At 60.4% G+C, this 21,009-nt stretch overlaps 4 protein-coding genes across 7 annotated transcripts; 1 reads left to right on the top strand and 3 right to left on the bottom strand.

Annotated features, from left to right (window-relative positions):
• Positions 1–98: 98 nt before the first annotated feature.
• Positions 99–2,590, bottom strand: RPL22 (ribosomal protein L22). The gene is made up of 4 exons (XM_068171759.1): positions 2,439–2,590; positions 1,936–2,043; positions 1,215–1,339; positions 99–315 (listed from the first exon to the last, which is right to left on the bottom strand). Exons 1-4 carry the CDS (start codon positions 2,556–2,558, stop codon positions 171–173), a joined length of 498 nt encoding a protein of 165 aa, XP_068027860.1. The 5' UTR covers positions 2,559–2,590; the 3' UTR covers positions 99–170.
• A 1,287-nt stretch (positions 2,591–3,877) lies between these two features.
• Positions 3,878–9,068, top strand: RNF207 (ring finger protein 207). Its single transcript, XM_068171778.1, has 18 exons — positions 3,878–4,006; positions 4,513–4,703; positions 4,851–4,983; positions 5,069–5,213; positions 5,297–5,378; positions 5,449–5,524; positions 5,608–5,733; positions 5,843–5,889; positions 6,015–6,087; positions 6,161–6,229; positions 6,337–6,405; positions 6,492–6,613; positions 7,647–7,836; positions 7,926–8,111; positions 8,194–8,245; positions 8,334–8,451; positions 8,521–8,601; positions 8,689–9,068. The coding sequence occupies exons 2-18, from the start codon at positions 4,513–4,515 to the stop codon at positions 8,849–8,851; spliced, it is 1,923 nt and encodes a 640-aa protein (XP_068027879.1). The 5' UTR covers positions 3,878–4,006; the 3' UTR covers positions 8,852–9,068.
• A 1,105-nt stretch (positions 9,069–10,173) lies between these two features.
• ICMT (isoprenylcysteine carboxyl methyltransferase) lies at positions 10,174–13,873 on the bottom strand. Its single transcript, XM_068171779.1, has 5 exons — positions 13,616–13,873; positions 13,387–13,475; positions 13,142–13,311; positions 12,275–12,492; positions 10,174–11,542 (listed from the first exon to the last, which is right to left on the bottom strand). The coding sequence occupies exons 1-5, from the start codon at positions 13,838–13,840 to the stop codon at positions 11,360–11,362; spliced, it is 885 nt and encodes a 294-aa protein (XP_068027880.1). The 5' UTR covers positions 13,841–13,873; the 3' UTR covers positions 10,174–11,359.
• An 883-nt stretch (positions 13,874–14,756) lies between these two features.
• On the bottom strand, positions 14,757–20,901 carry ACOT7 (acyl-CoA thioesterase 7). 4 transcript variants are annotated; one of them, XM_068171802.1, is made up of 10 exons: positions 20,728–20,901; positions 19,904–20,021; positions 19,313–19,469; positions 18,713–18,804; positions 18,464–18,578; positions 17,999–18,013; positions 17,316–17,402; positions 16,478–16,594; positions 16,099–16,283; positions 14,757–15,362 (listed from the first exon to the last, which is right to left on the bottom strand). In XM_068171802.1, exons 1-10 carry the CDS (start codon positions 20,874–20,876, stop codon positions 15,258–15,260), a joined length of 1,140 nt encoding a protein of 379 aa, XP_068027903.1. In that variant the 5' UTR covers positions 20,877–20,901; the 3' UTR covers positions 14,757–15,257. The 4 variants fall into 4 exon arrangements, with proteins under 4 accessions (XP_068027903.1, XP_068027905.1, XP_068027904.1 ...); XM_068171804.1 differs by lacking the exon at positions 20,728–20,901 and adding an exon at positions 20,112–20,272; XM_068171803.1 differs by lacking the exon at positions 17,999–18,013.
• Positions 20,902–21,009: the final 108 nt, after the last annotated feature.

The raw sequence follows: 21,009 nt of genomic DNA, 5'->3' as shown, positions 1-21,009 counted from the left end.
GGCCACGCCCCCGGTCACGCCCCCTTGTGCCGCTCCCCGAAATCCCCCAAATCCCCCCAAAGCGACCCCCGCAGACGGAGCCGCCACCGAGCACGGGCTATGAACAACTCTGCCGCTGTTTATTGCAGAAAAGTGAAACTGTACAAAATGGCCGTCAGCGGCGGCGGGGCTCAATCCTCTTCTTCCTCCTCCTCCTCATCCTGGTTGATCTGGAAGTAACGCAGCTCGTAGCTCTCCTTGCTGTTGGCCACCACGCGCAGCCAGTCCCGCAGGTTGTTCTTCTTCAGGTACTTCTTGGTCAGGTACTTGAGGTACCTGTGGGAGAGGCATGGCTGACAGTGGTGCCCCTCTGGCCCCTGCCAGCCCCCCAGGTGGCATTTTGGCTAATAAATCTTTATTCCCATGGGCTCCCACCTCCAGCAGGACCAACACATCCCACTGGCCACCTCCTAGCAAAGCTCCTTCCAGGAAACACTGCAACCAGGGGAATCGCACCACAGTGCCATGACACGGATCCTGGGAGATCATTCTTGCCCCAGCAAGGCTGCGACCCCAGTGCCTTGTACCTACCCCAGAGGGAATCTCCACAGGGATGGTGGATACCTGCTGCTGGGATGTGCCAGGTGGGGCAGCAACGTGGAGTTGGGAGAAAGGCAGGCGCACACAGGGCAGGGCACACCCACCACCCACACAGCTCTGCTCTTCCCAGCCAGCTCCTGAGCCACCTCTGGCGTGGCACAACTCCGGTTTGCCGATGCCAGCCCAAGGACCAGGCCAGGAGAAGCGGGCAGAGCACCACGGGATGAGGGGAACAATCAGGGACACCTTGGCACAACCACACTTTGCCGATGTCGGCCCAAGGAGGACCAAAGCCCCACAAGATGAAGGGAACGACCTGAGATACCTTGTCTGCAGATACCCTAAACTCTCCACTCAGCACCTCCTGGCTGCAGGCCCCCTCACTGCCCAGCCCAGCAGCCTTCCCAGCTGGAATATCAAACACATTCCTCTCTCATATATCATCTGGGAAGAGCAGCCACTCAGCGAGCGCCAGGTAGCACAAACTCCAGCACAACTCCTGCCCTGAGACATCTCTTCCCTACCAGCCCCTCCTGCCCACAGGCTCTCCGTGCACACCGGTCATCCCCTGCCAAGGGCCATCTGCGGCCACACTGACCAAGGGCCCAGCGGCACTCTGGCCTGCCCCACCTCACCTCTTGGAGAAGGGCACCTCTGATGTGACCGTGATCTTGCTCTTGCTCCTCTCGATGGTCACCACGCCCCCGCCCAGGTTTCCCGCTTTGCCGTTCACCTTGATCCGCTCCTGCAGGAACTGCTCCTGCAGGAGGAACACAGCTGTGAGCCGGGGCCACTACTCCAGCCAGGCACAGCCCCCACAGGCTGCCTTGTGCCTGGTGCTCTGGAGCTGGGGAACACACGCCAGTGTCCCCACAGCTCGGGAGAGCACCTTCCTCAGGCCAGGCTAATCCACCCCATCAAAGCCACACCTGGGTGACGTGCTCAGGCCTGGACATATCCTGGTGGGGATGTTCCTGCCCTCCAAGGGGACGGCCAGGACAGTGGGATCAGGCTCCTCTGAGCTCCCCTCAGCCCCAGGCTCGCCAAGGCCCATGCTGGAGTGCGGTTTGGATGGCCATAGGTTCATGACCCCAAACTGCAGCATCCATGGCCTTGGTACCGCCCTGCCACGACACAAACTCACCCAGCAGAGATGGATACAAAGTGTCCCAAACACAACCTCATCCCCAACCCCAGCACGCCCTCTTCCCCTGCCCATGGGCTGGCCTCAACAAAGCAAGGCAGAGCCGAGGCGTAGCCAGGGATGTTCGGGGCCGCTGGGAGCGGAGCATCACCCGGGGAAGGCCCCCGAGGGCGGCGGAGCCATCACGGCTCCCGGGGAGGCCCCGAACTCACAAAGTTGGCGGCGTCCATGATGCCATCCTCGACGGGGTGCGTGCAGTCCAGCGTGAACTTCAGAACCTGCTTCTTTTTCTTGCCACCTTTCGCCGCAGGCTTCTTCTGCTGCAGGGGGAAAGAGAGTGCGGGTGAGCGAGAGAGAGAGGGAGGGGGAGCGCCGTGAGAGACGGCGGGGAGGGGCCGGGCCGAGCTCCGGGCTGGCGGAGAGGGGAAGGGCCCAGGCACGGATGGAGACCGGGAACAGCGCGGTGGCAATGGAGCTCGCCCGCCGCCCGCCTCCACGATGCGGATGGGCGGCGGGCGTCGCGTGGGAACCCGGGAAGGCGCGGGCCGGGCCCGGCCCCACGCGGAGAACAGCGGGCGGGGGCCGGCGGCGGGGCTGGGACAGGCGGCGGGGCTGCGGGGCGTGCGGAGGCTCGGGGCGGGGCGGGGGGTGTCCCGGTGGAGGCGGGGGCAGGCTCGGGGAGGCGGCGGCCGCTGCCGGTCCCGCGCTCACTCACCGCGGGCGCCATGGCGGCTCCGCGCGAGGCAGAAAGGGAGCGCGCCCCGCGCGCCTGCGCACAACCACGCTCGGGCCGTCCCAGCCGAGCGCCGACGGCGTCGATCGCTTCCGGTCCCATCCGCGCAGGGAGCCTGCGAGCGGACAGTGATGCCTGGCGGGGCGGGGAGGGGCGGGGCGAGCGCGGGGGCCGGGCTGTGGGCGGGGCTCTGTGGGGGCGTGGTCTGCGGGGCGCGAGCGGCCGGTCCGGCCGGGAGCGGGGGCGGAGCCTCCGGAGCGCGGGGAGCGGCACGTGGGGTGCGCGTGCCCTGCGCCCCGCACCGCCCGCGGGGGGACCCGGGCCCCGGAGCATCACCGGACACGGAGTGAGCACCGGACACGGAGTGAGCCCCGCATCGTGGAGCATCACCGGACACGGAGTGACCGCCGCACCCCGAAGCATCACCGGACACGGAGTGACCGCCGGACACGGAGTGAGCCCCGCACCCCGGAGCATCACCGGACACGGAGTGACCGCCGCACCCCGAAGCATCACCGGACACGGAGTGACCGCCGGACACGGAGTGAGCCCCGCACCCCGGAGCATCACCGGACACGGAGTGAGCCCCGCACCCCGGAGCATCACCGGACACGGAGTGAGCACCGGACACGGAGTGAGCCCCGCACCCCGGGAGCGTCACCGGACACGGAGTGAGCCCCGCACCCCGGGAGCGTCACCGGACACGGACTGAGCCCCGCACCCCGGGAGCGTCACCGGACACGGAGTGACCCCCGCACCCAGGGAGCATCACCGGACACGGAGTGAGCACCGGACACGGAGTGAGCCCCGCACCCCGGGAGCGTCACCGGACACGGAGTGAGCCCCGCACCCCGGAGCGTCACCGGACACGGAGTGAGCCCCGCACCCCGGAGCGTCACCGGACACGGAGTGAGCCCCGCACCCCGGAGCGTCACCGGACACGGAGTGACCCCCGCACCCCGGGAGCGTCACCGGACACGGAGTGAGCCCCGCACCCCGGGAGCGTCACGGGACACGGAGTGAGCCCCGCACCCCGGAGCATCACCGGACACGGAGTGAGCCCCGCACCCCGGAGCGTCACCGGACACGGACTGAGCCCCGCACGCCGGGAGCGTCACGGGACACGGAGTGAGCCCCGCACTCTGTGGCTCCTCACTTCGCAGAGTCACCCTGCACAGCGGGAGCCTCGCTGCGCATGGGTGATCCCCCACACCCCGGGAGCCTCACGGCACACGGGGTGAGCCAGCACCGCGGGGCGCCTCGGTGCTTACTGGGTGATCCCCGCACCTCCTGCGGGCTATCACCAGGCCATGCAGATGCCCATGTCCACGCAGCCTTGAGTGGCTACGCAGTGCCGTGTCCGTCCCCGCCGCAGGGCCCCGAGGAGCGCACGGGGCTATTTTTGGGCCATGGCGTGGCAGCCGATCGGCAGTGCCAGGGGGCCCCACGTCACAGGGTCCTGCCGCCTCGGCATCGCTCTCATTCCTGCCGGCACGCGGTGAGCAGCAGCACAGCTCAGCTCGGATCCCCCGACTTACAGACAGGGAGAGGTAAAGCCTTCACCTGGCCAGGACACACCTGTGCCCAGAACGGGGACTCCCGGCACGTGGGGCACCTGGCTGCCTTCACTGCCAGGCTGCCATCGTAGGGCACATCCCTGGGCAGGGGACGCCCCATTCTAGGGAATGCTTCCTCCGGGGGGACACCCTGTCATGGAGGATCCCCCACCCCTGTCCTGGGGGATGCTCTGCTACAGGGGATGCTCCTTTGGAGGGGACAGCCCATCCCAGGGGATGCTCCTGCTTTGGGGGACACACACCACGGGGACACTTGGCTGTGGGGACCATCCGCCCCAGCGCTGCAGCCCCCAGCCTGTGATACCAGGGGAAGGGGTGCCTTGGGGGCAGCCTCGTGCCACGCAGCTCATAACCTAAAAATAGTCAGCAGCTCACAGGCCCTGGGACAGGATTTGTCCTTTCTGCAGCAGCCATTGTGCTCTCACAAACTGGTGCCACATGGGGTCCCTGGGCACAGGACTTGGCTCTTGACCCTACAGATGGCGGGTGGCATTTTCTCCCCACTGGGGAGCTGCTCGGAGCTGGAGAAGGCCAACTGCCACCCACTGGTGTGCCTGCTCTGCCACGAGCCCTACCAGCACCCCTGCCTGCTCGACTGCTACCACAACTTCTGCGCCAGCTGCCTGCGAGGCCGTGCCAGCGATGGTCGCCTGAGTTGCCCACTCTGCGGGTAAGGGACGGCCCTGCCCAGGGCACACCAGGATTGGGGCACAGCACAGGGCTGGCAGCTCAGCACAGCACTGCTCCCTGCATGCCCAAAGCTGCCCTGCTGGCCCAGGTGGGTGTCCCTAGCCTTGTCCCCACGTCATCCCTGCAGGCACCCCTCAGTGGTGAGGGGAGGCACGGGGCTGCCCCCCGTGGACCGGCTCCTGCAGTTCCTGGTGGACAGCTCAGCCGACAGCGAGGAGGACGTGCAGTGTGCCAACTGTGACCGGTGCTGCACCAAGGCGGTGAGGGCAGCGGGGTGGACTGGCAGGGTGGGTAGGGAACCCCTACCAGGGCCATGCTGGCCACCAGCTCTGTCCCCTCACACAGGAGCTGGACACCATGTACTTCTGCAACACCTGTGGGCAGCCCCTCTGTGCCCCGTGCCGCGAGGAGACCCACCGTGCCAGGATGTTCGCCCGCCACGAGATCGTCTCCCTCTCCAAGCGCACCAAAGACATCCACAAGAAGTGCCGTGAGTGCCACACCAGGCTGCCCCGTGCCATGCTATGCTGCACTGCGCCGTGCCAGGCAATGTCACGTTCCTGTCCCCTGCAGCACTGCACGAGGAGCCCTACATCATGTTCTCCACCGAGAAGAAGTCCATGCTCTGCATCAACTGCTTCAGGGACATGCAGGGGTGAGTAGTCCCAGCCCCACGCTCGCTGCGTGCCCCATCCTGTGCCTTCCCCTGATGTCTGTGCCTGCAGGGAGAGCCGGGCACACTGCATCGACATTGAGACAGCGTACATGCAGGGCTGCCAGCGGCTGGACCAGGCAGTGATGGTGGGCAGGGCCGGGGGGTGTGGGGGTGGCGAGGGGGTGCAGTGCTGTCCCCTGCACTGCAGCCACCCCGCCGCCCCGGGCAGGCTGTGAAGGAACTGCAGACCTCCACGCGTGAGGCCATTGTCCTGCTCAAGGCCATGATCGAGGAGGTTCGCAACAGTGCCAGCGAGGAGGAGGCGGCCATCAACTCCCTCTTCAGCCGCATGCAGGTGCGAGGCAGTCACCTGCACATCGAGCCCTGTGCCCACGGGACAGAGCCAGGGCAGTGGGAAGGGACTGGGGTGGCTGCAGGACACAGGGCGGCTGTGCCATTTGCAGGAGCAGCTCTCTGAGAGGAAAAAGACGCTCCTGAAAGCTGTGCAGAGGTGAGACACCATGGTCTGAGCCCTGTCCGAGGGCTGTCCCCCTTCCCAAGGTGTTTTGGGATGCCTGGGGCTGGATGGCTCCCTTGGATCTTGCAAAGGCCGTGCCATGCCCTGCTCTGTTGCAGCCAGCATGAGGAAAAGGAGAAGGCATTCAAGGAGCAGCTCGCCCACCTTGCCTCCCTGCTGCCCACCCTGCAGGTAGGGCCTCACACCAGGCAGGGACATCCTGACACCAAAGCCAGGCAGTGACAGACCCCCTCTACACACACAGGTCCACCTGGTGACCTGCTCGGCCTTCCTGAGCTCTGCCAACAAAGCCGAATTCCTGGACCTGGGCTATGTGAGTGTTGCCAGCACTGCAGGGGGGGTTAGAGCATCCTGCAGCACTGCTGAGCTCATGGGCAAGGTGCTGGGCACCTCTCACCATGCTTCATCGCTGCCTTTCAGCAACTGATGGAGAGGCTGCAGAGGATTGTCAAGCTGCCACACCGCCTGCGGCCAGCCCAGACCAGCAAGGTAGAGCCCTGCCTGCAGTGCCTGCGGGCAGTGCCAGCTGCTGGCTCTGCCCCAGCCCAGCCGCACTCTCCTCTCTTGCCCCCCAGATCAACAGCGAGTACCGGGCAGAGTTCGCCCGCTGCCTGGAGCCCCTCCTGGTGCTCAGTCCCCGCCGCTCCGTGGTGGGCAGCGCTGGTGGCATCGGTCCTGGCATCACTGGCACGAACATGTGAGGTGCTAGGATTGCACCCAAGGCACATGTGCTAGTGTCCCCTGCCACGTGCCACACTTCACAGTCCCCTCAGCATCTCACCATGCCAACCTTGCCGCTGCTGCTGCCCTTGAGCAGGGGTACCAGGACAGCACAAGCACAGCTGCACTGATGAACAACAGGCTTCAAGTGACACTTCTGGGAAGTGGGGTGGATGGGGATGGCAGAGGGGCGGGCAGCAGCAGGGCTGGCAGCTGGGGGCCTGGTTAAGCCTCACTCTGTTCCCCAGCCCGGCCCCTGCCACGCTCCCTGGAGGCCTCTGCCCCCTCTCCATGGGTGCTCCACCTGGGCCAGCTCCTGCTCGCCCACATGCCCGCGGTGCCACAGCCTCTTTGCCCGCCACTATTTTTATCAGAATTTCAGAGAAGTGCTCGGCCATTCTTTACCAGGGATATATTTAGGCCTGTTGATGTCACGGCAGCACAGGCCCTGCCAGGCCCTCCCAGACAGAGAGGACAAACGGGCACTGCCGCCCCATGGGGACCGCTCCTCGCCCCCAGCCAGGCTTGGCACTGCAGGGTGGCTGAGCTCCTGGGGGCTGCTGGCCCCAGCACGGGCAGGGGGAGCACGGCGCTGCACGGTAGGACCAATGGTGGTGGTGGTTAGCACGGGGAGACCATGGGATGGGGAGAAACACAGGGACAGTAGTGCCTGCCAAGGAAGGAGCCAGGAGATACCAGCGGTGAGAGAGTGAGCTATATCCCGCACTTTAGAAACTGGAGGGTGCTGGGTTCAGCTCCTGGCTTCTCACTGCCACAGCTGGTTCCAAAGCTGCCGGAATCCGGAGAGCAGCCCACAGAAATATGATTTTTGGGGCAACATAAGGCACCTGTGACTGAACCCCTGTGCTCGGGTGAGGGGACACGTGGGACCGGTGCGTCCCACCGGAGGGGACCAAGGGGCAGTAGGATTGAGCTGGCGGCTGAGGTCCCTGGCACCTCACCCCCACTGCTGCTCACCTGCAGCACGTCACTGTCACCTCTCCATGCAGGCTCCCCGGTGGCCAATGCTCCAAGACCCTCATGGTGCCCAGCTGCCCCCCCACCAGTGACAAAATGTCCACCGGCCCCATGGTGAAGAAGCCAACAATGCACCGGTACATCAGCACCAAGGTGCTGCTGGCTGAGGGGCGCGAGACCCCCTTTGCTGAGCACTGCCGCAACTACGAGAACACCTACCGGGTAGGGAGCACGGGCCCAAGCAGGATGGGACAGGACAGGATGGGTCAGGTCGGTGCCGCTCATGTGGCTGTGCCCCCTGGTTCCTGCAGATGCTGCAGACAGAGATCCAGGGCCTGAAGGACCAGGTGCAGGAGCTGCACCGTGACCTCACCAAGCACCACTCTCTCATCAAGTCAGAGATCATGAGCGAGATCCTGCAGAAGTCGCTGCAGATGGACGTGCAGATCGCAGCTCACTACTCCGCCGTGGAGATGATGCGCAGCGTCTTTGAGGAGGTACAGCTGGCACATCCTGGCACAGCAGGGCCCCTCTGTGCCGTACTGCCGCAGACTGCCCAGCTCCCTCTCTTCCTTCCAGGTTTGGGAGGAGACCTACCAGCGGGTAGCAAACGAGCAGGAGATCTATGAAGGTACTGGTGACCCCACGCTCCCTCCCCATGCCCCCTGTGCCCGCACTGTGGGGGTGGCAGTGTCCCAGCCCACTCTTCTCGCCCCCAGCCCAGCTCCATGACTTGCTGCAGCTGCGGCAGGAGAACAGCTGCCTGAGCACCATCACCAAGCAGATTGCGCCCTACGTCCGCTCCATCGCCAAAGTGAAGGAGCGGCTGGAGCCCAGGTGAGGGCTGCAGGGACTTTCAGGGCCAGGGGGGGACATAGCTCATGGCTCACACCCATCCTGCCACAGGCTGCAGGAGCCCCAGGAGCCCAGAGAAGAGCAGGCCCAGATGCTGCTCAAGATCTGTGACAACAATGAAGTGGTGCCAAGGTAGGTGACAGCAAGCACCTGAGTGCCAAGTACCTCCCATGCCCTTTCCCAGACAGTGACCCTGTCAAGGTGTCTTCCCTTCCCCAGGGATGCCTCACCTGGCAGCAACAAGGTGGCTTCAGCCAGCCCTGGGGAGGGCTTCATACCCAGGGACACCCCTGGAGACCCCTCCCCAAAAAACAAAGACTGCTGCAGAGGCCAGCAGAAGAGCGGAACAGAGACTGCTACCCCGAAAGAGCCGGTACTGTAGAGCCCAGTGCTGGGCACGTGGCAGAGCTGCTGGGCAGAACCATGCCCCAGTCACTGACCAGCTCCTCTTGCCCAGTGCCACAAGCCAGGGCAGGAAACAGCCCGGGCAGCCATGTCTGCAGCACATACAAAGGCTTCAGGTGGACTTGCTTCTGAAAAACTCTCTTTGTGCTCTTCCTTGCGTGTGTCAGAGTTAAATAAAAGGGTGCAGTTGTCCATGTCTGCGTGGTTCTGCAGTGGTGTCAAAAGGGATCTGCTGGCTCAGTGTCCAGCTCCTAAAACCACAACATCGGCAAATTATGGGGAAAATAACAACTCCTGGTGCAGGGCAGGGCCAGGGGTACACGGAGCATCCAGCGAAGTTCCGGGCAGGCACGCACCAATGTGGGCTGGGTGGCAGAAACAGCTGCTCTAGAGGTTCCCTGCACATGTGGGAACTAAGAACTCACCAATCACTGTGGCACAGAGGGCAGGGTTTCACAGTTTACTCCAGCTTTTCCCTAAAACTTTACACGCCTTCCCCACACCCAGTAAGCTGCTGTCTCCTCACAGAGCTTCTGGTCACAGGATTTGGGAAAAGGTTAAGAGAAGCTGATGGTCTCAAAAGCTTCCAGAGACACTGAAGGTTTTGCTCAGGTGAAGTTTATCCCTTTCTTTCGGTGGCAGTGCATCCTGCTTGGACAGAGCCTGCACAGCTGGAACCAGCACTTGCAAAATTAGGATCAAGGTTCATTTACTATGAAGAACAACCTGGCAATGAGGCTTTGTTTCGTTGTAAAACAGCACATCAAGCCCAAGTGACAATTACTTGTTCCAAAGTTCCTTTGATCAAGGGCACAGCAGGAATATTACTGCCTACAAAAAAATTGCTTACAGATTAACCTGCTCGAGGCACCACTGGCTGCAAACAGTGTTTTCCAGAGACAAGAACAGCCCAAGTGGGAGCCTCCGAGTACCCAGCACAAATCAGCCCTCTCCAACTAGTGAGTTTTCATCTTTGTTCTTTTCTCCCAAGCCAAAACCCCGCTCAGCAAAGGTCAAGTCAGCAGCAAGGGCATCAGACAGATGCTCTGTGATCAAGCAAACCCAGTGGAGGATGGACTCTGCATCAGTTCGGCAAGGAGAAATGGAGGGTCAGGATTAGGTTAGGGTCAGCCTCATCCCTGTGGCTGCACAACCCCACAAGTCACTGAGTCACAATCGTGCCTCAATGCAGTGCTGGTGTGTTCTGAGAACCTACCAGGAATTATAAAGGATTACAGTTTCCATTATGCCACCAGCACCTCAAAAGACCTTCAAATAACCAGACAGAAGCTGACAATGTTTTCTCTTTTTTTTTTTAATATAAAAAAAGAAAACCTAAACCCAAACCCAAGCTATTGTCACCAAGTGCCCTTTCCTGAGCCGTACCGCAGCACCTTCCCCATGGAACACCACAAGCTCCAAGCATGAACTGACAAGCAACTCATTTCCATTCCAGCAAGGAAGAATAATGTAGAACTCAAGAAAACAGTGAACCTCTTTGGTATATAACAACAAAGTTATACCACACAGCTCAGTGGGAACCATTTCCAAATGGTTACTATAAAAGAGCATTAGCTAGCCCAACTCTTCTCCTGGTTGGAGATTTCCCTAGAAGCATCTCCTACTTGCCCTAACATCACAGCTTTTGCCCAAAAGAGCAGGGGAGGACCTCAGGGACTAAAGCCCTTAGCAAGCCTGGCAGCTGTGGCTCTTTCACAACCCAAAATCCTGGGATCCCTGCAAGACAGAGGCAGCCTGGCAGCATAGGAAGCAGGCGATTTGGAAGCAGGAAGAAGGAACAGAGGTGGCAGCAGGTGGCAGCGGCTGGAGCAGTGACACTGCATCCGCAGCAGCATCCAAGGGATGAGGAGAGGGCCCAGAGGTGCTCAGATCCAGCGGCACGAGGGGAGCAGCAGAAGCCTCCCTGCAGACCCCAAGGCCTAGAGAATTGAGTGGTGCCATGCTGCCGACACTCTGGTGCTTCGAGGGCAGGCAGAGCTGGAGGCTGCTCCCTCAGCCGCCCCAGTGCCAGCTCAAGGAGTTTGGCCCGAGGAGATTAAAGTCGTGTCACCGGGCTCTCGAGGTCAGAAAGCTTTAAAATAGAATTACGCAACAGGAACAATCTGCTGCCTAGCACCTTCCCCACCCAGGGCCAGGAGGGCAGTGCTGTTTTCTGGTAGAATCAGTTCCAGAGGCGTTCCAAGACAATTCAGCTGCTGCAGGCAGGATTCATTCTCTTTAGGATCGCTACAGGCTAAGTTATCTGGAAGATCCCTGAATGTGCAACGAAGGACTGATCTCAAGGAGGAGGAACGAGCTTCTGATCTGCGAGTGACCCAGCAGGCTGCCCAATGCTGCAGCCCTCCACCAGCTCCTCCTGGGTGGCCGGGAAATACCAACAGGCACCTCCCAATGCCGGTGCCACACAGGCACTGGGCGCAGCAGGAGCCGGGCATCTGCTCAGCCAGCCTGGTTTTTGCCCATGTTACAGTTCCAATTTGACTCCTTTAATAAAAGGGAGACCCGATGGCACCTTCCTTTTGTACTCCAGGTACTCTTCTCCAAAGAAGTGAATGAGTGTGATCTCCTCCTCCTCGATCCGCTCCCTGAAGAAGCGCCAGGACGCCAGTGCGTAGCCCACCACGCAGATGGGATTGCAGAGCAACACCTGGAACAGATGCTGCTGGTGAGCTTCCCCTCAAGAACCCAAGGCCCCACAGCTTATCCCCCTCCAGTAACACTGACAAAGAAAATACCCCAACACTCCCTGTGAAACTTCACAAGCACTAGTTTCTCCCCAGAATGAAGAAAGCAGCGCACAGGCAGCACTGGCTTCACTGCCCCAGCTCTCAAAAGCTCCATGTGCCACCGTTATGGACTCTCTCCAGAGAAACACAAGCCAATGCCAGCACCCAGCCAGCCACTAGAGCACACAGCTGCAGCAGCACTGAGCTAAGGCTTGGCCACAGCTGGCCAGAGCTGACCCTCTAGTCAGGGAGTTTCCTTGCCCTCAAGCACAGGACTGGTGTTTGGCAGGAGCCAGGTTGAGTCTGAACACTCAGGGAAGGCATTTTGACAACAGGAATACAGAAAACTCTGGATATCAGCTTTAGACCAGCAGCAAATCACAACACCTCAAGCCTCCAAGGGGATTGTGGGTCAAAACCCCGGCTCTACCACCTTTCCTCACTGCACAGAGAAAATTAAGGGAATAAGATCTTCCCAAAGATCACATGGGGCAGAGCACTCAGGGATTTCCGATTTCCTGTGTGCCAGTGGAAGACAGCAGAATCCATGCCCAGCACCAGGTGCTGTCTGCACCCCATCACAGCATGGGCAGCATCGAGAGCAAAGAGCGGGGTCGTGACACGAACAAATCTGAGCACGCTGGATACAGTACCTGTGTTCCAATACTCCAGTAAAACCATCCCACGTAGGACGGGTGCCGGAACCACCCGTACACCCCACTTGTCACCAAAGTGTGGGTGTCAGATTTCTCGTTCTGAACAATGTGGTTGAAGTTGGAGCCAGCTGTAAGCATGGCCGCCTTCCTCAGGCAGTCCCCGAAGATCACCATCAGCAGCCCCACGGTGCTCAGCCAGGTGATCTGCTTCAGCTCTGCATGGACAGGGAGGGGCACAACAGGTTTGCACAGGTCTCCAGGGGGCTGCTCAGTGAGTGGGCTTTGCCCCCCATCTCAAAGCAAAATGTGTGACAGCAGCAGGCATGCACTGCCGTCCCGCACCAAAAAGATAAAAGCAGCAACACCCTCCTTGGTGTTAACATGGATTAGTCCGTGGGCCCAGCTGTAGAGGCTGAGCAAAGCCAACACAAAGCATAGCCAATGACGTACTCAGGCTGCTACAAAATACAGGGGAATAGTTTCCCTCTCCCAAGAATAAACAGACGAGCACAGCCAGTTTGCCCCAGACTAGGCAACCAGCAACAGATTTTGATGACTTGATTTTATTCCTGTCAAAAGGCAACGTCCAGGTGTACCTGACACATCATTCTTGCACCACCAAGGCAGGAAAGGGCTGAAGATCCCCTGGTCTGGCATGTCAGACTCAGGGGGGGCTCCCCCCTGCCCTCCTGAGATCCAAGCCGAGAGGCTTTGAGCACTGAGGGATTATGACTCTGGCAAAGCTGCTGCAGGGTTGTCACGGGGCAGCAAGCCGAGGGTCACCTGCACTTTGCTACCAGACAGATGGACCCCAGGCAAGCCACATGCAGCTAGGCAGAGTCAGGGAGGGATAGGGTGGCCGACCTGGAAAGAAGAGCTTCTCCAGCGTGAACTCCACCCAGGAGGACAGGGCAGCCAGGTTGTACTCGAAGCTGTGGTTGAGTAGGAAGGAGTCCAGCGAGAGGCTGCGCGGGTTGTTGATGGCTGTCACCAGATACTCCGAGTAGTGAAAGAGGGAGAGGGAGCACATATACCTGCGTTGGGAGGGAGGGCAGGTTTAGTAGGGCCGGGGGCACCGCGCCCGCCCGGCTGCCCTGCCCGGCCCTTACCATCCGAAGTGGCGCCAGGCGGAGCGGCCGGCGCTCAGCAGCAGCCCGCAGCCGAAGGCGAAGCCCAAGAAACAGGCCCGGACGGCGATCTGCAAGCACAGGGAGGGGAGAACGCGCTGCCGCCGCCGCTCCCCGAGCCCGGAGTATCCCTGCCGGCGCACCCCGGGTCCGGGACCGAACCCTCCACAGCCGCACTTCACCCCGCCGCCCGCCGGGGCCACCCCCGTACCTTGTAGAGCGGCCGCGGATAGATGAGCAGCAGCGCCGCGTTCACGCCCGCCACGTGCAGGGCGAGAGCCAGGCGGCCGCGCAAGCCGGGAGCGGCCAGCAGGGAGGGGGACGAGCCGAGCAGCAGCGGCAGAGCCGCCACCGAGGCGCCGAGCAGGAAGGAGCAGAGGCTGGCGCGGCCCTCCCGGCCCAGCCGCCCCCTCCGCGCCACCGCCGCCGCCATCATGGCGGCCCCGCCCCGCCCGCGTCGCCCGGGAAACGGCCTGGCCGCTCTCGCGAGAGCCCCGCCCCGCGCAGCCGCGGCAGCAGCGGAGCGGCGCCGCTCTCGCGAGAGTTGCGCGGCGGTGGCCGCCGGTGCTGTGGGAGGCGCCGGGGCTGGTTTGGGTTCGGTCACGGAGCCGCCGGGGCTGGTTTGGGTTCGGTCACGGAGCCGCCGGGGCTGGTTTGGGTTGGGCCACGGAGCCTCGGGGCTGGTTTGGGTTCGGTCACGGAGCCTCGGGGCTGGTTTGGGTTCGGTCACGGAGCCTCGGGGCTGGTTTGGGTTCGGTCACGGAGCCTCGGGGCTGGTTTGGGTTGGGCCACGGAGCCTCGGGGCTGGTTTGGGTTCGGTCACGGAGCCGCCGGGGCTGGTTTGGGTTCGGTCACGGAGCCGCCGGGGCTGGTTTGGGTTCGGTCACGGAGCCTCGGGGCCGGGGACCTTTTCCATCATCCTGTCCCACCGCCGCTGTAGTCCCCAAGCCACATCCCCCAGCGCCAGGCGCAGATGCTGCTGAATGCCTCCAGCCGTGGTGACTGCACCCCCATCCTGCTGCCCTGAGCACCCGAACAGGTAAAGCATTTGCTGATACCTGTTCTGAATTTCCACTGTCAGCTTAAAGCCATTACCGTCTGTCCTCGCACTGCAGGCACAGCAGAAGAGACCAGCCCCCACCTCACTACAACCTCCTGCCAGGTAGTTTATTGTTTAATATCCCAAACCGGGAATCCACTCCAGCAGGAACTGCTGAGGGTCCCATGAAAACAGCCAGACTTCCTTAAAAACAAGGCCGGGAGCGCCTGGCGCCACTTGGGGAGCGCGGGTGGATCTGGGGGAGGGAGGGAAAGCACAATTGTTTGGAAATAAAAGTGCCAGCCTTTCATTCCAGTCAATGAAACAGATTTTATTTATGCCACAGGATTCCTTAAATAACTTAGATATGCACAGAGAACTACCTAGAGATGTCACAGACATTCAGTGCGGCCTCGGCGCAGCACAGCACGTACGAAAGCTTTGGTGTGCATGGTAGGACAAACCAGCGAGTCGAACACGGCAGCACAAAGACTCGCGGCCTCACGCGCCCCTCAAGCCACCGCACGCCTCCATCCTGGCTCTGACACAGGCGGGAGCATCGCCAATGGGATCACACAGCAATAATGGCTCTGGAGGCAGAGGGCGAGTGCCTGGGAAGACTCCTGGGGGCTTTCAGGGAGCTTCAGCCACCTGAAGCACGAGGTCTACGGTGCTGAGCCCGTCAGCAGCAAAGCGGTGGAGCCGGCAGCAGGCTGGGGCGGGCGGAGGCATGGGGCTGGCGCGGACCGGACACAAAACGAACGGGAACAACCTGTATGTCTGGCGGGCGCTGGTGGCGAGGGGGCCAGACAGCTCACTGCTGGGCAGCCTGCTGCATCTGCGCCTGCCGCTTGGCTTTGGTCTGCAGGTACCTGCCCTTCCCTTCCTCGAAGCGACGCTTCTCATCCTCTGTCTCCGTCTGAGGTCACAGAAAGAGTGCAAAGCTGCAGCGTCAGTGCGCTGCAAGTGTGCGCGGCAGGGAAACACGCCTCCCCTCACAGAAGTGTGAGGGAAAAGCTGCCCTCCGTCAAACACACAACATGACAGCCAGCGTGCCCTACATTAAGCAGGAGACCTGTGGCACGTCAAATACTAAGCAATACCCCCAGTCAGTAGCACCATGTCAGCAAAGCCCTGCCAGCATTAGGGGAGATAATATAGGCAGGAAGCTGGAATGGGGACACCATGGGGAGCAGCAATTCGGGATGTGGAGGCCTCCGTTGCCACTCGGGGTCCCCTGGTGCAGGGCCTGCCTGCAGCTTGTCCTCAACAATGAGAAAGGAGAAAATCCCCAACATTCACACTGGCAATTTTCAAAAGAAATAAAAAACAAAACCAAAACAAATGCACAACAAAAGCCAAAAACAAACAAACAAACAAACAAAAAAAATAAACCAAAACCAAACACAATTTAAAAAACAAAACACAATTAAAAAACAAAAACAAAACACAAAAAACAAAACCAAAACACAATTAAAAAAAAAAAAAAGAACAAGCAAAACCCCTTGAAGCCTGTCCTGGAAAGTCTCATTCGTGCTCATATTTTTCTGCTGAGTAACTCAAGGGAAGAGGATTTATTGGGCTGGGCTCTGCCCCAGGAGGAGCAGGAGAGGTGATGGCCCTGCCAGGTCCAATCCAGAGAGAAAAGCTCTTACCAGCAGCTGTGGGACGGGCAGGGGCTTCCCCTCCTTGCTCAGGGACACATAGGTGAAGAAGGCGCTGACGGCACGGTACCGCTCCCGAGGCTCATCCACAAATGGGTCAGCATCCACAAAGACCTCTATTTCCATGGACTTATTGCTTGTGAATGTCATACGTCCTGAGACAGTGATGACACAGCCTGTGAAACAGAGAGGAGCCAGTGAAGGGAGCAAGGGGTCCTGCATGTTTTATGCTTAAGCTGTGTCTTAAGTGGAACACGGGACTAATCAAACACGGACTAATTTTCTCTGCCAGCATGTCCTGAAAGCACATCCAAGGGAGCCAGGGTGTGGCAACACAGGAGATCACAGTGCCTGCCACCACCCTTGGTACCTTTTTTGATCTTCTCATGGAAGTTGATAGCATCCACCGAGGCAGTGACGATGTTGGTCTTGCAGTGGCGGGCAGCCACAATCCCAGCAACCTCATCCATGAGCTTCATGGTAACACCTGTGAGGGGAAGCAGAGGGTCCTGTCTCAGGGAAGTCAGTGGGATTTCAGGAAAACCACACCAAGATCAGTAAGGTCTTAGCATGGCCAAAGCTATGCTGGGGAGTTGGATCAGAGACTAAGTCCCAACTTCAGGAAAATCCAGTACAAGGGCTCCTGTCAATACCAGGGCAACATCCTTGCAGACCTGTGATTAAGGTCAGCTCTGTCTCTTCCAGATTTCTCTGAGCAAACCTCATCCTTGCAAGGTGAGATCAGTCCCACAAACCTTGAAACAACTCTGAGCCATGTTTGTTTTGTTTGTTTAAGGATTAGGTAGGTGTTGTCCCAACCCTCAGCAAACACACTTCTCCCAGGGCTTACACTGCACGTGCCAGCCCTGCAGGTGTTGGGCACTGCCAGCCAAGAGAAAATTACTTCAGGTAATTGCAGTCACATGCTGCGTGTTTGTACTACAGGACTTGCAATCTCAGAGCGATGACAAAACTGTAGGATTTACAGTTTGAGTACACGAGTTTTTGGGGCACAGTAAAAGACAAAGCTTTTGTCTCAGCTAAAGCAACTCTGACCCTGACAGTCAATGCAAAGGGGCCTGTGTGCCTCCGGACGCAGAACCCACTGAAAACTCTCCACCACTGAAAACCCTCCAACCACACTTTGCTCCAGGGAAAAGCTACCTGGACCTGCAACCCAGGTGCTGTGCAGGGCAGTGCTCACTCACCTCCATGCACAAAGCCCAGCAGCGTGCAGTCCGATGGGCCCACCAGGTGGATCAAGCTGGACTGGCTGTAGCCCACGGTGTGTGGCTCTGGTAAGAGAGCAAAGCGAGGTGAGGGCTACTCAGCTGGCACCCATACACCACCATACACCCCTGACTTAAGTTGTCCAAAGAAAACATGGGGCTTGTGCAAAGCTGAACTATGTCGAAACCAGTGGTTAAATCAGGCTGGAGAAGTTCCAAGAGCATAGACTGTTCATCACCTGACGGGCTGCTGCCTCCCTCTAATCTCCACCCATCCACTTTATTCTAACTCAGCTTTTTTCTTTCTTTTCAAGCTTTCAAAGAGCATGAAAGCAAACAGGAGTGAACTGGGTCACACGGCTGTCTGCTTCCGCCCTCAGCTGAACCTCCCAGACCCTGCTGCGTAGAGCCCCTCTTTTCCCCTTGGTGAGAAGACCTTCACCCCCATGCCCCCAGCCCTGGCACATCCTGGCGACCCCTGTCCCACCACAACCTCCAGGTGACAGAAGTCACACCCTCAAACTCTCAACAGGGGAAATCCTCTCTCAGAAGTGGCTGTGCTTTCTGTCTAATGAGAGATTTTAAAGAAGGTCAGAGAAAGGAAAAGCAGCCCAGTCCCACTCAGGGTGACCACCCATGGAGCAGTGCCTGCTGAACCTTACCTTTTGTCTGCCTGTCTGTGAGCAGGGAGGACAGAGAAGAAAAAAAGCATTTGAGCAACTTTCATCCCCCACCACCTCCCCCAACATTCCTCATGTGCCACCTCTCCGCCTCTGCCTGAAGACCACCTAGAGGCCACCCTTGCCCAGCACTTGCATTTATGCCTTGCTGAGCAAAATCAGCTCTAGCTGCACAAAAGCACACAAGGAGTGATACAGGAAAAGGATTTTGGAGAGGAGATCTCATCCATGGGTATCCACATCCACAGGGTGCCACAGGTATCCACTCAGCTCCCCCTCCACTCACACACTGCTACTCCAAAATCTCATCCCCATCCCTGGTGTGGTGTTTCAGAATGCACACTTGCAGCTACAGGGCCCTGGGGATGGCCAGAGTTGCCCTGGAGACCACTTTGGTTTCCCAGGACTGCTGGGCAATTTGCACTGGCTGCACACTGCCCGTGTTACCTGGGTTGATGACAGGTAAAATCACGTCACCATTTCTCTGCTTCGTTTCCAGACGATCCAGCTTTTGCTCCTCATAACGCTTCTTCCCCTCATCCTCTTGCTCCTTTCTAGCATACTGGAATAGAAGGCTGGTAAGAAGAGGATTGGCAAAGCCACTGGCACAGCTGGGAGTGCCAACAGGGCCAGGTTAGTGCCATTCCACAGGGAGGACAAGTTCCAGTTCGGGGGGACCCAAGTGAGCCGTCCTACCTGGATGGGGGGAACCTCAAGGACCTTATTCACGTTCTTCAGGGACAGCGGCACATACCACAGTGTCGCCTTGTTCGTCACCTTCTTTGCCCCTGGAGGAGAAGGGGGCAGCAGGTGATGGTGCCAAGGCCAGCAGTGCTGTACCTGCCACTGGTCTGGGGTTGGGCACACACTGGCAATGCCACCGGCATTGGTGGCCCCTTGCCCTGCTGGGTCCTACCAGGCTTTAGCTCTTAGCGGATGTGACAATGCGCTTTTGGGAAGGTGTCCCAGCAAGCAGAACTGGTTGTCACAGCAACAGCAGGAAAAGGGACTTTGTCAGGCCAAAGGCAGCCACAGGCAGCAAATCAGGCGGGAAGAGCTACAAACAGATTTTGCTGTTTTTCACTACAATGGAGCCATAAATCCCAGGGAGCCTGCTTGGCCTGCCTCCCCACACCAGCCCTCCCTCCACTCCCAGCTCTGTCAATAAACACACTAGATCTCCTCTCTGCCGCATGCTGCCAGTGATGGAGCAGAGGATGGGGTCACTGCTGCAAGCTCTTGGCTTAACACTGTTATTCCTGGTGTTCTGGAACACAGCCACCAGCAGCCACCCACCTGTTAAAATGTTTTCAGACATGACGTTGACCTGAACCTCCACAGAGTGCCGGGAGGTGTAGGTGATCTCAGCGCTGACGTTGGCCACCTCACCGATGCACATCGGCGATAGGAAGTCCGTCCGCTCCACCCGTGCCAGTGCAGCCACACAGGGCTCCTGGGGACAGTGAGACAGCCACCATAGTGATCACAGCCACGCCACGCGGGACCACAGCTGGCAGCTCCCTGAGACCAGCCAAACCTGCCATGCATGTGTGGCTTGGATACTGCAACCGCCACCTTATCAGCCACTGGCCGAGCTTCTTTCCCCATCTGTAACCAACACCGGGGTTGCCCCAACTCGCCTTTCTCAGGAGTTAAAACATTAACAGCAATAATGAGTAATAATGTTTCTGCTGGTAAACCACAATTTCAGCAGAATGCTTCTAGCTACTGGGACCCTGCCCCAGCTGCAGAGATGCCAGTGGTTTGCATGCAAGAGCAAACACTTCCAGTGCAGGACTTCTACTGCCCCTGAGACACGGCAGTGAAGTGAAAGGGAGTGAAAGGTCACCATGCCAGAGGCTGGCAGGCACGTCGGCACCTACTCACCCCGGCCTGGGAATTGCAGTGGCGGGTGCTGATGATGGCTCCTGCCTCCTCGATCATCTTCAGGATGGTTCCCCCGTGGACATTCCCCGCGATGTTGGCATCATCTGGGCGCATAATCCTGCCGAAGGAGGCACATGAGAGCTCACAACCCCTGCCGCGCCCCCAGCCCAGCCCCGGTGTGGCTGCCCGGAGGCAGCATATCGCCCACCGGCTGAGCTGCCGGGCCATCGCTGCTCGCATGCGGCTTCCTGTGAGCGGCGATGGAAACAGCTCCGAATTACCGCTGGGAGCGGAAGGAAGCAGGGCGCCTCTGCCAGGGCAGCCGGCGTCTCACCAGGGCCGCACCCCGCCGGGCCCCGGTGCGACACAGACCGAGCCGGGCAGGTGCCGGTGGTCCACGCGGCTTCCGGGCAGGTGCCGGTGGTCCACGCGGCTTCCTGGCAGCAGCCGCGCTTTCTGCCAATGGCGAGTAACGGCCCGGGGGGCACTGAGGCAGCGGCTGCGCGCTGGCCCGGACAGGAGCTGCTGTTTCAGGGCGGCCGCGCCCGGGGAGCCGCGGGGACGCAGGCGGGAGAACCGCGCCCGGGAGAACCACGGCAGCCCTGCTGGCTCCCAGCCCCCGCAGCACGGAGCACGGGCGCGGCGCTGCTGCGCTCTGCCCGCGGCCGGTGTCACTGACAGCATGACTAAAGCGGGCGGCGCCGCCGATGTCGGCAGCAGGGCGGGCAGTATCTCGGCTGCAGACCGGCACCCGCCCGCGGCCCCCAGCACACCCGCATCCCTACCCAGCCCTGTCCGAGCCCCCGGCCGCGGCGGGGCCGTACCTGGACACCTGGATAGCGGCCGGGCTAGGGCCCGCGGCCCCCGGCTCCGACATGGCGGCACTGGTGCCCCGCCCGCAGCGGCGCTGCGGCACCGCCGCGCTTGGCCGCGCCCCGCCGCGCCCCGGACACGCCCCGCCGCGCCGCGCCATTGGCGGACAGCGCGCGGGGAGGAGCGCCGGGACCGCGGGGGGCCGGGGCGGCGGGCGGCTCCGGGGCTGTGTGACTCCACCGAGAATGGGGTCTCCCCGCCGCGCCCAGGAGTGCCCTGTCAGCTCCGGGACT

This window comes from Anomalospiza imberbis, chromosome 23 (genome assembly GCF_031753505.1).
Source record: "Anomalospiza imberbis isolate Cuckoo-Finch-1a 21T00152 chromosome 23, ASM3175350v1, whole genome shotgun sequence".
Classification (NCBI taxonomy): Eukaryota; Metazoa; Chordata; class Aves; order Passeriformes; family Viduidae; genus Anomalospiza; species Anomalospiza imberbis.
The sequence above is the reverse complement of the archived record's forward strand: the minus strand, read 5'-3'. Positions and strand labels throughout refer to the sequence as shown.

Excerpts from the sequence above, each read along its gene's own strand:
- ICMT (XM_068171779.1), bottom strand. The coding sequence starts at position 13,840 with ATGATGGCGGCGGCGGTGGCGCGGAGGGGGCGGCTGGGCCGGGAGGGC. Across the intron at positions 12,493-13,141 it reads GGAGAAGCTCTTCTTTCCAG|AGCTGAAGCAGATCACCTGG; the intron begins GTCGGCCACCCT and ends CTGTCCATGCAG. Across the intron at positions 11,543-12,274 it reads ACTGGAGTATTGGAACACAG|GTGTTGCTCTGCAATCCCAT; the intron begins GTACTGTATCCA and ends CATCTGTTCCAG.
- RPL22 (XM_068171759.1), bottom strand. The coding sequence starts at position 2,558 with ATGGGACCGGAAGCGATCGACGCCGTCGGCGCTCGGCTGGGACGGCCC. Across the intron at positions 1,340-1,935 it reads TCATGGACGCCGCCAACTTT|GAGCAGTTCCTGCAGGAGCG; the intron begins GTGAGTTCGGGG and ends TTCCTCCTGCAG. Across the intron at positions 316-1,214 it reads GAGGTGCCCTTCTCCAAGAG|GTACCTCAAGTACCTGACCA; the intron begins GTGAGGTGGGGC and ends CCTCTCCCACAG.
- ACOT7 (XM_068171802.1), bottom strand. The coding sequence starts at position 20,876 with ATGGCGCGGCGCGGCGGGGCGTGTCCGGGGCGCGGCGGGGCGCGGCCA. Across the intron at positions 18,805-19,312 it reads GTCTGAAAACATTTTAACAG|GGGCAAAGAAGGTGACGAAC; the intron begins GTGGGTGGCTGC and ends CTTCTCCTCCAG. Across the intron at positions 16,595-17,315 it reads GCTGGGCTTTGTGCATGGAG|GTGTTACCATGAAGCTCATG; the intron begins GTGAGTGAGCAC and ends TTCCCCTCACAG.
- RNF207 (XM_068171778.1), top strand. The coding sequence starts at position 4,513 with ATGGCGGGTGGCATTTTCTCCCCACTGGGGAGCTGCTCGGAGCTGGAG. Across the intron at positions 4,984-5,068 it reads ACCGGTGCTGCACCAAGGCG|GAGCTGGACACCATGTACTT; the intron begins GTGAGGGCAGCG and ends CCCCTCACACAG. Across the intron at positions 6,614-7,646 it reads GGCATCACTGGCACGAACAT|GCTCCCCGGTGGCCAATGCT; the intron begins GTGAGGTGCTAG and ends CTCTCCATGCAG.